At 46.6% G+C, this 13,759-nt stretch overlaps 1 protein-coding gene across 1 annotated transcript in view; it reads right to left on the minus strand.

Annotated features, from left to right (window-relative positions):
* Positions 1–13,759, minus strand: part of LOC147122101 (E3 ubiquitin-protein ligase RNF170-like) — a 92,131-nt gene that overhangs the window by 56,576 nt on the left and 21,796 nt on the right. Inside the window, exon 2 of the mRNA XM_085978209.1 lies at positions 3,831–3,951. Within this exon, the coding sequence (XP_085834335.1) occupies positions 3,831–3,874 (44 nt within the window). The 5' untranslated portion in view covers positions 3,875–3,951. The remainder of the gene's footprint in view (positions 1–3,830; positions 3,952–13,759) is intronic.

Consider the following 13,759-nt stretch of genomic DNA (forward strand, 5'->3'; position numbering starts at 1 on the left):
GTAGTGTGATAATCTGAGCAAGCTAAATTAAAACAAATCAAATTCATAAGACATTTCTAAAAAAATAAATAAGAATTGTCCTTTAGTCAAACTGCCATAGTCTGGTTTAATACACCCTTGAAAAGCAAGTTCACTCATTGATTCAAGGGTGTTAGTCAATCTCCTGTGGAGTTGCACATGGGGAATCAAGACTATAACCTCAAGTGAGGTTGGTTAGAGGGCGGGGGAATAAATGGATCAGGGGGTGGAGATGGTCTTCCATTGCAGTTTTGGTCTTGCCCAGACACTGTCCCAAATAATGATGGCACAGCCCAGCACACAAGTGCAAAAGACAAGGCTGAAGCATTTGCAACCATCTTCAGCCAGAAGTGCCGAGTGGATGATCCATATTGGCCTCCTCTTGAGGTCACCACCATCACAGAAGCCAGTCTTCAGCCAATTCGATTCACTCCACATATCAAGAAATGGCTGAGCGCACTGGATACAGCAAAGGCTATGGGCCCCAACAACATCCCGGCTATCGTGCTGAAGACTTGTGCTCCAGAACTAGCCGTGCCTCTAGCCAAGCAGTTCCAGTACAACTACAACACTGGCAATGTGGAAAACTGCCCAGGTGTCCTGTCCACAAAAAGGACAATCCAATCCAGCCAATTACCACTCCATCAGTCTACTCTCAATTATCAGCAAAGTGACGAAAGGTGTCGTCAACAGTGCTATCAATCGACACTTACTCACCAATAACCTGCTCACCGATGCTCAGTTCTGGTTACACCAGGACCACTAAGCTCCAAACCTCATTATAGCTTTGCTCAAAAAGTGTGATGGGCCTTCAATAACCACAAAACTAGAAGTTATAGACTTAAACAAGTTGGCTTTTAATCACTAAGATCAGAGCTAACATCTCAACACGCCGACTGGTTCACAGGAATGAGTCATACAGATCCTGGGATCTTTATGTAAGAGAAGTCAGGGGTGGAGCCAAGAGCCAAGACCTGGAACCTCCCAGGTTAGTCGGGAAAGAGGAAGTGAAACTATACACAGTGGGGGAGGGTAATATACATGAGTGCAAAACGAATACAGGATCAAGACAAACAGATTTCATTACATTGTGGAATTCCATAGATGAGGTGAGGCTGACTGCCCTTGACATCAAGGCAGAATTTGACCGAGTGTGGCATCAAGGAGCCCTAGTAAGATTGAAGTCACTGGGAATCAAGGGGAAAACTCTCCATTGGCTAGTCATATCTAGCACAAAGGAAGATGGTTGTGGTTGTTGGAGGTCAATCATCTCAGCCCCAGGACATCACTGCAGGAGTTCCTCAGGACAGTGTTCTAAGCCCAACCATCTTCAGCTTCCATCCATCAATGACCTTCCCTCCATCATAAGGTTAGAAGTGGGGATGTTCGCTGATGACTGCACAGTGTTCAGTTCCATTGGCAACTCCTCAGCTAATGAAACTGTCCATGCCCGCATGCAGCAAGATCTGGATGACATTCGCACCACACAAGTGCCAGGCAATGACTATCTCCAACAAGCGCGAGTATACCCACTGCCCCCTGACATTCAACCTGGCATAACCATCACCGAATCTCCCACCATCAACATCCAGGGGTTCACCATTGACCAGAATAGGAGCAGGAGTAGGCCATTCGGCCCCTCGAGCCTGCTCCGCCATTTAATGAGATCATGGCTGATCATCCAAATTCAGTAACCTGTCCCTGCTTTCTCCCCATATCCCTTGATCCCTTCAGCCTTAAGAAATATATCTAACTCCTTCTTGAATATATTTAATGAATTGGCCTCAACTGCCTTTTGTGGTAGAGAATTCCACAGGTTCACCACTCTCTGGGTGAAGAAATTCCTTCTCATCTCTGTCCTAAATGGTTTACTCCTTATCTTTAGACTGTGACCCCTGGTTCTGGACTCCCCCGCCATCGGGAACATCCTTCCTGCATCTAGTCTGTCTAGTCCTGTTAGAATTTTATACGTTTCAATGAGATCCCCTCTCATTCTTCTAAACTCCAGCGAATATAAATCCAATCGACCCAATCTCTCCTCATACGTCATTCCTGCCATCCCAGGTATCAGTCTGGTGAATCTTCGCTGCACTCCCTCCATGGCAAGAACATCCTTCCTCAGATAAGGCGACCAAAACTGTACACAATACTCAAGGTGTGGTCTCACCAAGGCCCTGCATCCTTGCTCCTGTACTCGAATCCTCTCGCTATGAAAGCCAACATACCATTTGCCTTCTTAACCGCCTGCTGCACCTGCATGCTTACCTTCAGCGACTGGTGCACAAGGACACCCAGGTCTCATTGCACTTCCCCTTCTCCCAATCTATTGCCGTTCAGATAATAATCTGCCTTCCACAATGGAATCCATGCCTGCCATTCGGCAAGTGTGGGATACACTGGATAGCATATACACAACAAGAATCTGCTAAGCACTTTGTGCAGGGAGATGGCTGTGTTATCTCCTTGAACCCCAGGACACTTTTGCAATGCAGGAAAAAGTTTGATGACCTCACCAGAGCTACCTGCTCCCCCGACCCTTTCTTGCAGTCTGTTTATGCGTGGCACTCCTTCATTCAATACTTTTGGGGTGCGAAAAAGGAATCAGAGGTAAAAGTGGGACCTCTACTCCACAGTGGAGATGGAGGTGCCACAGAAGTCAGCCCCGGCTCTTGATTTTACGGATTTAGATCTCTGGGGCCCAACTCTAAAAAGGATGCTGGATGAGCATCGTAGTGATATGAAGGCACTGACTTGTTTTTGGGTGCGTGGCCCATTCAAACGTCCGTACATGTGCGGTTTTTCCATTGAGAAAATGGCAAGTGGCCTGCGCGGGAGCCTCAGACAGCTGCGCAGCTGTGCGGCCATGTAGCCAAACAGGAACATTGCTGACGGCTATCTCGGAGTACCCGAGATAGATGCACGGGTCACAGCAAATCTAATGCTATCCTCGGAGCCAATATCTGAGAAGGATGCAGTAGAATACAGTCTTACCTGATGGCGGGGACGGGGGGTGGCGGAAGAGAGAGAGAGAGGGGAGAAGAGAGAGAGAGGAGGGGGAGTAGCATTCTCGCTTTTGAGTCAGAAGGTTGTGGGCTCAAGTCCCACTCGAGACTTGAGCACAAAATCTAGGCTGACACTCTAGTGCAATACTGAGGGAGTGCTGCACTGTCAGAGATGCTGTCTTTCGGATGAGATGTTAAACTGAGACCCCGTCTACCCTCTCAGGTGGACGTTAAAGATCCCACAGCACTATTTCCAAGAAGAGCAGAGGAGTTATCCGCGGTGTCCTGGCCAATATTTATCTCTCAACCAACATCACTTTAACAGATTATCTGGTCATTATCACATTGCTGTTTGTGGGACCTTACTGTGCACAAATTGGCTGCCGTATTTCCTACATTGCAACATTTCAAAAATATTTCATGAGTTGTAAAGCACTTTGGGAAGTCCTGAGGTTGTGAAAGGCGCTCTATAAATGCAAGTCTTTCTTTCTTTTGAAGAGTGGGTAGGGAAACAGCAAGATATATTGAAATTACACCAAAAAGGCACCACATGAAATCTAGTTCACAATTACCATAGGCACCTATACACAACAAACTCAGTTTAAAAAGTACGTTAAAGCACATTAGTGAACAAGGAAACTAGCAAAATAAACTTGACCTTGCATGAAATCAGGAACATTCAGTAAAAATTTAACAACATAGAAAGTGATATCCAGCACAAAGCATAATGAGGAATGGTGTCACTACATGCTTTACTTTCCATCTGATATAATTACTTCTGACATAAATAAATCACTTTCAGTTTTTTACCTTGTTTCTTTACTGCTGGGACAGAAGTAGTGTTGTGGCAACATCTTGCAGTGGCATGTGTGCGTGTCGGAGAATGAACTCAGCTTGCTCGTGCTGCCCGATAATATTGTGGTGTGTTACTCTTCAAAATTCAAATGACAAACCACATCATCTTAGTTAAACATTAACAAAATACCAGTGTCCTTTTCAAAAGGATGTTTTGAGTTGGAATGCTTAGAATTTCTACAGGAACTGCATTTAATTCAACTTCCTTGGTTAATAACTGATAGAACATGTAGAGTGATGAGCAGTCCACTGTTCAAAGATTAGCTCTAGCATTCAGATAGGCATTAAGGTATTTTGATCATATAGCATTAGGCAGATAACCTTTGAAGGAAACATAGTCTGGACAAGTTGGTAACAAACTTAAATTGGTATAACTTGCTAGTAATCTGTAGATAATGTTCTGTAATTAAAACACTACTAATTGGAGACAATGCAACTAAATAATACATGACATAATGGCTCAGAATTTGCTGAAAAAATAACGGCGTGTGAACGATGCACATTTGTACATCGTTATTAATGTGCAAATGTGCCACCAACTCATGGCGTGAAAGAGATACCCCATGAATTGTGAATCGCCTCAAGTTGCTGGACGATTTGCACTGCTCTGCCGTTAGCTTCATTAAAATGACTTCTCACCCTTAACCTCCCCGTGTTTCATGAAGTTACTGCATTTGCACATTAATTGCTCATTAAACTTGTCACAGAAGGTGACATCTAGTAATTAACAGTGAAAGTACCCTTTTAACAATATGATAATTGTAATGACTGCTAATCAACCTCTCTGGCCCAGAAAGTGAACAATTGAAAGTGTGGAGTCTCATTTCTTTAGGTTGTGAATTGTTGTTGGAGATTTTTTTAATTTCAAAATTTTTTTTGTCTTACTTTTCCATTCTTTGTTTTTCTCTCTCCAATCTTTCTTCCCCTCTTTATTTTTCCTTCTGTACCTGATTTGACATTGAATTCACCCTCCTTCTCAGTCCAACCTCTGTTTATTTTGCAATCCTTGTATATCATTGGTTAAGAAGATACACTGTTTGTCCTGTTGTTCCCCAAAGTGCCAGATGGCCTTACAACAGCTCACACTTCCAGCAACCTTGTGGGCAAAAACATTTTTCAGCTGAAGGGTGCAGGAACAAGTCTAACAGGGCATGCTGTGAGATGCCCGCTCCAGCAAATTCAGGGTCATTCGCTGTTACAATAGCAATATATTGTCTAGGAAATGTGTAGTGTCCGTGTGTAGATAAAGACACTGAAGACAGGAGTTGGTTCATAGGTATTTACTAAGCAAGTCTGGGGGGGGGGGGGGGTTCTAAAGGATATACACAATACACAGGCTTATATAGCCCAAGTGGCAATTACCGGCATTACGCACACCTGGGGCTCTTAAAGACACATACACCATAATTGCTCTTAAAGGCACATACACCACAAAATGTATGCAATAAAATGATCTTCAAGATTTACTTTAGATTGTCTTTATGTGGGGTTAGATTTTCAACATACCACCTGAGTGTAAAACCGAGTCAATGGAACGTAAAATTAGCTGGGTTGTAAAAGGGGTGCCCAATCTGATGCTGTTAGTTTCCCGTTGGGCGGGTTATGTTAAAGTTACCCCCTAGCTGGTGTTTTAAAGGAGATTTCCCATTGTAGGACTTGAATACTGTTGTTGTGGTTTACTGATGTTTGCTAATTTGAGGGGACAGAACAACATAAAAGAATCATGCTGGTGAACAGTGTCAATTGTCATTTCCTAATTTAGACATTATCAAACTAAAATCAAGTATTCGACAGAGGGAACTTTTGCCTAAGTGCTGGTAGGTCAACATGAGAGTTATCATGTGTACATTTTATTTAAATATCTGGTGTGCGTTGAACCACTTCTACAGCAATTTCAGTAACCACTAAGTAAATATGCAATAACAGAAAATGCAGGAAACACTCAGCAGGTCAGGCAGCATCCGTGGAGAGAGAAAAACAGAGTTAACGTTTCAGGTCTGAGACCCTTTGTCAGAACTGGAAAAAAGTAGAAATGCAATAGATTTTTAAGCAAGTGTAGGGGCAGGGAAAGGAAGGAGGGGAGGAAAGAACAAAAGGGAAGGTCTGTGATAGGATGGAAGGCCTGTGATAGGATGGAAGGCAAGAGAGATTAAAAAACAAAAGGGATGATGGTGCAAGGCAAAAGGAGTTGGTAATGGAACAAGTTAAGAAACAAAAGATGAGTCTAGATGAGGTGTACAAGTTACCTGTTAAGACAGCAGCATCACAAACTGATGAGAAAGGATGCAGGCAAAAGCTCTTATGAATTATTTTATTAAAACCAATAGGCATAATGTTGTTTCTATTTTGAAATACTGCTTCAAGTTCTGGCAATACAAGTTAGGAGTCAAGACAAAATCAGTACAAAACAACTGCATTTATATTTTTTTAAAAACTAGTAACACATGGCAGAGATTGCATAATATTTTCTGCTATTGCATTTCCATTAGTACCACGCAAACACTGCATAGTTCGGAACAAACTTTAGCAACTTTTATGAAGGTTACCGAGATTTATAAAGGCGGTTTAAACAAATAATGTAGGCTATTGACCTACAATCAGAATTATGACCAAGGTTATTCTGTATAAAAACATCTGGCATAAGCATGCTTAATAGTTTGGCATAAGTCAATATAAACACTAGGCAGTTATGACTGCATTATCTTATGGAAAACCTACAAAAGGTGCCTTGTAAGACAGCAGAGAGATTTTTTTAATGTGATTTCTCTACTGACAAAGCAACCACAAATCGTGTGTTTAACTGCAACTGGCGCAAAGCCAAATCTGCTAAACTTTTAAGCTTTGTTAGAAAAGATCTGATACAATAGCTTTTGTGAATTCAAATTTTGACATTTTGTCAACTTGCACCACTCCAAAAAAGTGGCTCAGGTATTAAACCAGTACATAGTCATAACGGCACAGAAGGCCATTCGGCCCATTGAGTCCGTGCCAGCTCCCTGTAGAGCAATCCAGTCAGTCCCATTCCCCCGCAAGTTTATTTCCCTCAATTACCTATCCAGTCTCCCCTTGAAAACATTGAGGGGGAAAAATTCGGTTGGTAGCGCCTCCCGTTAGTGCCTTAAGAGGGCGCAAAGTGGGGCGCAAAGCAACTAGCGCCCGGGCGCGGCGATATCTGCGCCTCTCGCGAAATTGACCGGACATTTTGCGGCGGCATGAAACAATACCGCCCAATCTCCTGCGCATGCAGATCTTGATGTCATTCGAGAGTGCAATGCCCTTGTGACACCCCGGACCAGAAATTGAGTGGCGCCCCCCTCCTTTCCGCCTGGCGCAACCAACGACAGATTGACTGGAACACTTCCCAGTCGCTGTGGGGCTGGGGGGGCGCTATTTAAAGGGGGCCACTTCCTGGCTTTTGTGTAGTAGCCATTTTTGCACCACTCTGTCTGAGAGAGAGAGAGAGAGATTTTGAGAGAGACAAAGAGAGAAAGAGAGACTTCTGCATTGAGCCAACACTGTCTGAGGTAGTTTTGGCTTCTGACCATAACTTTGCAGGTACTTTGCTTTTTGACCTTCATAACTTTGATTGCCTAGATACTATGGGGGCTGCAATGGATGGGAACATCATCCTTCTCCATCACATTCGGAGGGCACAGAGACGCAGAGAGAGAGTGGCAATCATGGCCAGACGGAGGAGGGTCAACAGGCCTCTGTACAGGAGACCTTACCCTCCCAAGGTTTTTCGCCAACAGTTCTCCTACATTAATATGTCTGGAGCAGTGTTTGCGAAGGCTGCGCTTCAGCAAGGAGGTGGTCACTGAGCTCTGCCACCTGCTTCAGCCAGATCTGCAGCCTCAACTGAGGAGCAGGACGTCTCTGTCGGTGGCAGTGAAGATAACAGTGGCTTTCAACTTTTATGCCACCGGCTCATTTCAATCAGCTACTGGGGACATCGCCAATACCCCCAGTTTGCGGTGCATTGCTGCATCCATCAGGTAACAAATGCCCTCTTTAAAAGGAGACAAGAGTACATCTCTTTCCCCATGACCCTGGACAAGTAGCACGAACGCGCAACGGGCTTTGCGATGATAGTGGGCTTCCCCATGGTGCAGGGCGCTATTGACTGCATGCATGTGGCTTTGCGTGCGCCGCAAGAGAATGCCGAGGATTTCCACAACCAAAAGGGCTTCCATTCCTTAAACGTCCAGTTGGTCTGTGACCACAGACAGCTGATACTTGCTGTCAATGCCCACTTTCCTGGCAGCAGCCACGGTGCCTTCATCCTGCGCCAGACTTCTGTGGCAGACCTTTTCCATGCACCGCATCACCCAGGAGGTTGGCTTCTCGGGGACAAGGGATATCCTCTGTGCACCTGGCTGATGACACCGCTCCGTACGCCCAGCACCCCTGCTGTGCTACGATACAACGAGAGCCATCAAGCTACCAGGAACATCGTTGAGCACACAATCGGCATGCTCAAGCAATGGTTCCGCTGTCTGGACCATTCTGGAGGAGCCCTTCAGTACTCGCCTGAGCGAGTCTCCCACTTTGTTGTTGTGTGCTGCATAACCTTGCAATCCTCAGGACCCAGCCAATGCCACCAGGCATTGGAGCACCAGCAGAGGAGGAGGAGGAAGATGAGGAGGATGATCATCAGCAGCACCAAGGCGGGAGGGAGGCACACAATGTACAAAGTGGAAGGGCCGTCCATCAAAGGCTCATAGCAAGTCGCTTCTAGGCCCCCTCTGAGGAAATGGCTTCTGCCATTCAAACAACCTGAATGAAACCATCCCGCAACCCCTAAGCTGGTCAAGGCAACAACGATTGCAAAGACCAAACATGTACATTTTGAATACAGACACTTCTTTATTTGACAAACTCTGTGTGTCTCATTTCCGCATGACAAACTAATAGAAACACAAAAAAAAAGTCATTAACATAACTGGCTCACACAACCTGGAGACAATGTCCAAAACATTTACAAAAATTTGACCACGAACCTCGCCTTTAATAAAACAATGAAAAGCATTTTGTCACAACTCCTACTTTTTGCCCTTCGAGGGTGACCTCCTTCCCTTGCGAAATTCCCCCCTTCCCACCCTGCAGCTCCTCCGTAATGGGACCCCAGTGGTTGGAGCAAGGCTGGGGGAAGGCTGCTGATTGTCACAAACTGAGACTGCAGATGCCCTTGAAGGACGGCCTGGACCATTCTGGGCCTGGAGGGCCCGGCTGCTGACTGCACCAACTCTGCATGGGCGGCAGCAGTCTGTCCTACAGGTGGTGGCAACTGCAGTGGAGAAGTGCCAGTGGTGGCAGCAGGAATGCTGTCATCTTGAGAGAGGACTGCAACTCCCTGCTCGACCGACACACTGGCACTCCCATGGGGCAGCACTTCAGCATCCGGAGCAATCTGATGAAGCACAGATTGCTGGCCTGCTGCGGCGCGGTGAGAGTCCCGGGGAAATGTGCCCAATCCAGCGAGGGTGGCAGCAGTCAGTGCTCGCGTAGCATCAATCTGCGTCTGCATGAGACCAGCCACTGACTGCATTGCAGCACTAAGCATTTGCGTGGCAGCCGCCTGTGCTACACCGAAGTGCTCCACACTCCTTGCCAGTGATTCAATGGATTCAGGCACCCTTGCCACAGCAGCTATGAGCTCAGTGTGCCTGTGTTTCGCCTGGGCACTCATTTCAGCGAGGACCCGCTCCTCCTCTGCGTCCAGTGCAGCAGGACTCGAAGCCATACTCTCCCTCCGGGGAGAAGGCCCCTGAGCTTCCCTACCCCCATCGCGTTGCTGCAGCCTGCTGGGTCCTGGAGCTTCACCCTTATCAGACCATTCCCCCTTGCTCCCCTCCGGGGAAGGCATGTTCCCAGTGTGGGCATGGGCTGCCTTGGTAGAGGGTGGCGCTGATGCTCCGGCTTCCTCTTCGCCTTCAGCTTCACTCCCACTGGCAGCTTGAGGGCCCGTCTCCTCACCTGGTGAATCACCATCTGAAAGCAGGGAGGTACAAGAGTGGCTTTAGCGTGAGGAGAGGGTGGCAGCAAGGGAGGCATGAGTGCAGCGATTTAGTGATTTGGATTGAAAGTGTCAAAGGCTGGTGTTGTGAGGAACAAGTGGAAGGAGAGAGGACAAAAAGGTGATGACCTTACCATTGCTGTCCAGAACGGGGTCGGCGTCTCCAGTGGCGACGCGACCAATCATCCGGCTTGCCACAATCCTGTGGACGTGCTCCTCAAGATCGCTGAGGGGTTGCAACTGAGGCCGCCCTCCACCGGTCCGTTGCTGCTGTCTCCTATTATGAGACAGCTTGGCCTGCAAGAAAAAAGGCGTCTGAGTAAATATGCAGCCATGGTCTTGCCTGAAATGCCTCCCATGGTTGAATAGCCCTTACTGTATGCAGCCATGGTCTTGCCTGAAATGCCTCCCATGGTTGAATAGCCCTTACTGTATGCAGCCATGGTATTGCTTGAAATGCCTCCCATGGTTGAATAGCCCTTACTGTATGCAGCCATGGTCTTGCCTCAAATGCCTCCCATAGTTGAATAGCCCTTACTGTATGCAGCCATGGTCTTGCCTGAAATGCCTCCCATAGTTGAATAGCCCTTACTGTATGCAAAGTGTGGAATGTGCATGTGTGTTTGATGAAAGGGCTATAGGTGTTGGATGAGTGTTGGGCATTGGGGCTTTTAAGACCCTCTGGCCATAAAGTGAGGTTGAGATGGAGGGATGGCGAGGTTTTGAAAAAAAGGCATTCACCCTGACGACCCGAGTGAGGTCGTTGAACATTTTCCTACATTGAATATGGGTCCTAGGCACCATGCTGCTTGAGGAGACTCTCTGAGCCACCTCCCTCCACACTCTTCTGTACTCGCGTGCCAAAGGCCTCCTGCCACTCTCTGGGTACAGAATGGATCTGCTGTGCTCCACCGCACCAACCAGAGCCTTCAAGGCCCCCTCGCAGAAGCGCTGTGCTCGCTCCCTGGCCCTCTCCATAGTGTTTGGCTGCTAGATTTAGCCACAGGTCTGCCCAGGCCGAGATTCAAGGCTCCAATGAGCAGGGTGTGGCTGCAGAGCAAGATCGACCCTCCCCTTTAAGAACTGACTGGCGCCAGTGTGTCTGTGTTCAATCGCTAACTGACAGCACCTGCGCTGCGCCGGCCTCTGAGGTAGCGTTTCGCTCCTTGGCCTTAGCGCCTTAAGAGAGGTGTGTAGCGCCTGATTTAGCACTCCAATCACCTCCAGGGGCGATAAAAGCCAAGTTTGCTGTCGGAGGCGATAATTAACGCCAGGCGCTAAACTTTGCGCTCCGCCAATAATGGCGCCCCATATGGGGCGATACCGAATGTTTCTCCCAGAGTGTCTCCGCTTCCACCATTTCCGTCGGCAGCGAATTCCAGGTCATCACCACTCGCTGCGTAAAAAAGTTTTTCCTCACATCCCCCCTGTATCTCTTGCCCAAAACCTTAAATCTGTGTCCCCTAATCCTTGTACAATCAATTAGTGGGAACAGCCTTTCCCCGTCTAGCCTATCCAAACCCGACATAATCTTGTACACCGCTATCAAATCACCCCTCAACCTCCTTTGCTGTAATGAAAACAAATCCAACTTCTCCAACCTGTCCTTGTAGCTAAGATCCCCCATCCCCGGAACCATTCTGGTAAATCTCCTCTGCACCCTCTCAAGGGTGCAGAGAACATGCAGTATAATAGAATGTCTAATCATTTTCATAGAAACATAGAAGACAGGAGTAGGAGTAGGCCATTCGGCCCCTCGAGCCTGCTCCGCCATTTAATGAGATCATGGCTGATCCTCCAAATTCAGTACCCTGTCCCTGCTTTCTCCCCATATCCCTTGATCCCTTTAGCCTTAAGAAATATATCTAACTCCTTCTTGAATATATTTAATGAATTGGCCTCAACTGCCTTGTGTGCTATAGAATTCCACAGGTTCACCACTCTCTGGGTGAAGAAATTCCTCCTCATCTCAGTCCTAAATGGCTTACCCCTTATCCTTAGACTGTGACCCCTGGTTCTGGACTCCCCCGCCATTGCGAACATCCTGCATCTAGTCTGTCTAGTCCTGTTAGAATTTTATAAGTTTCATTGAGATCCCCTCTCATTCTTCTAAACTCTAGCTATTATAAGCCTAATCGACTCAATCTCTCCTCATATGTCATTCCTGCCATCCCAGGTATCAGTCTGGTGAATTTTCGCTGCACTCCGTCCATGGCAAGAACATCCTTCCTCAGATAAGGCGACCAAAACTGCACACAATACTCAAGGTGTGGTCTCACCAAGGCCCTGTACAACTGCAGCAAGACATCCTTGCTCCTGTACTCGCATCAGCTTGCTATGACGGCCAACATACCATTTGCCTTCTTAACCGCCTGCTGCACCTGCATGCTTACCTTTAGCGACTGGTGCACAAGGACACCCAGGTCTCGTTGCACTTCCCCTTTTCCCAATCTATTGCCGTTCAGATAATAATCTGTCTTCCTGTTTTTGCCACCAAAGTGGATAACCTCGCATTTAGCCACATTATACTGCGTCTGCCATACATCTGCCCAATCTCCCAACCTGTCCAAATCATACTGGAGTTTCTCGGCATCCCTCTCACAGCACACACGCCCACCCAGCTTTGTGTCATCTGCAAACTTGGAGATATTACATCTAGTTCCCTCGTCTAGATCATTAATATATATTATGAATAGCTGGGGTCCTAGCACCGATCCCTGTGGTACCCCACTAGTCACTGTCTGCCACTCGGAAAAAGACCCGTTTATTCCAACTCTTTGCTTCCTGTCTGCCAACCAGTTCTCTATCCAAGTCAGTACCTTACCCCCAATCGCATGTGCTTTAACTTTGCACGTCAATTTCTTATGCGGGACCTTATCGAAAGCTTTCTGAAAGTCCAAATAGACCACATCCACTGGTTCTCCCTTATCTATTTTACCAGTTACATCCTCAAAAAATTCCAGTAGATTAGTCAAGCATGATTTACCTTTTGTAAATCCACGTTGACTTTGTCCGATCCTGTCACTGTTTTCCAAGTGCTCTGCTATTACATCTTTTATAATGGACTCTAGCATTTTCCCCACTACCGATGTCAGTCTTACTAGTCTATAATTCCCCGTTTTCTCTCTACCACCTTTTTTAAATAGTGGGGTTACCTTAGCTACCCTCCAATCCATGGGAACTATTCCAGAGTCTATAGAATTTTGGAAGATGACCAGCAATGCATCTACTATTTCTAGGGCCACTTCCTTAAGTACCCTGGGATGTAGATTATCAGGCCCTGGGGATTTATCGGCCTTCAATGCCGTCAATTTCCCTAACACCATTTCCCTTCAAATACTGATTTCATTCAATTCCTCCCTCTCATTAGACCCTATGTTCCCCGAAATCTCTGGGAGGTTATTTGTGTCCTCCTTTGTGAAGACAGAACCAAGTATGTATTTAATTGGTCAACCATTTCTTTGTTCCCCATTATAAATTCCCCTGATTCTGACTGCAAGGGACCCACGCTTGACTTCACCAATCTTTTTCTCTTCACATATCTATCGAAGCTTTTACAGCCTTGACTCAGTTGTAGCACTCTTGTCTCGGAGTCTGAAGGTTGTGAGTTGAAATCAATGTTTCCGTTAAGCTGCACGGTGACACAGAGGTCCCATGCAGCCGGCTCACTGGCTTTTAAATAGAAAAACCGTGCATGTGCGGCATTTTGAATGGGCTGCGCAGCCCATTATAAGGGGTCACATGTCCCCCAAAAAATTAGAGGGAACATTGGTTGAAACCCCAATCCATATGTTTATATGAGCACATAATCTAGGATGATACTTTAGTGCAGTACTGAGGGAGTGATGTACTGTTGGAGGTACCGTCT

Source organism: Somniosus microcephalus, chromosome 3 (genome assembly GCF_052327205.1).
Source record: "Somniosus microcephalus isolate GS21.2 chromosome 3, FLI_Smic_1.0, whole genome shotgun sequence".
In the NCBI taxonomy this organism is placed as follows: domain Eukaryota; kingdom Metazoa; phylum Chordata; class Chondrichthyes; order Squaliformes; family Somniosidae; genus Somniosus; species Somniosus microcephalus.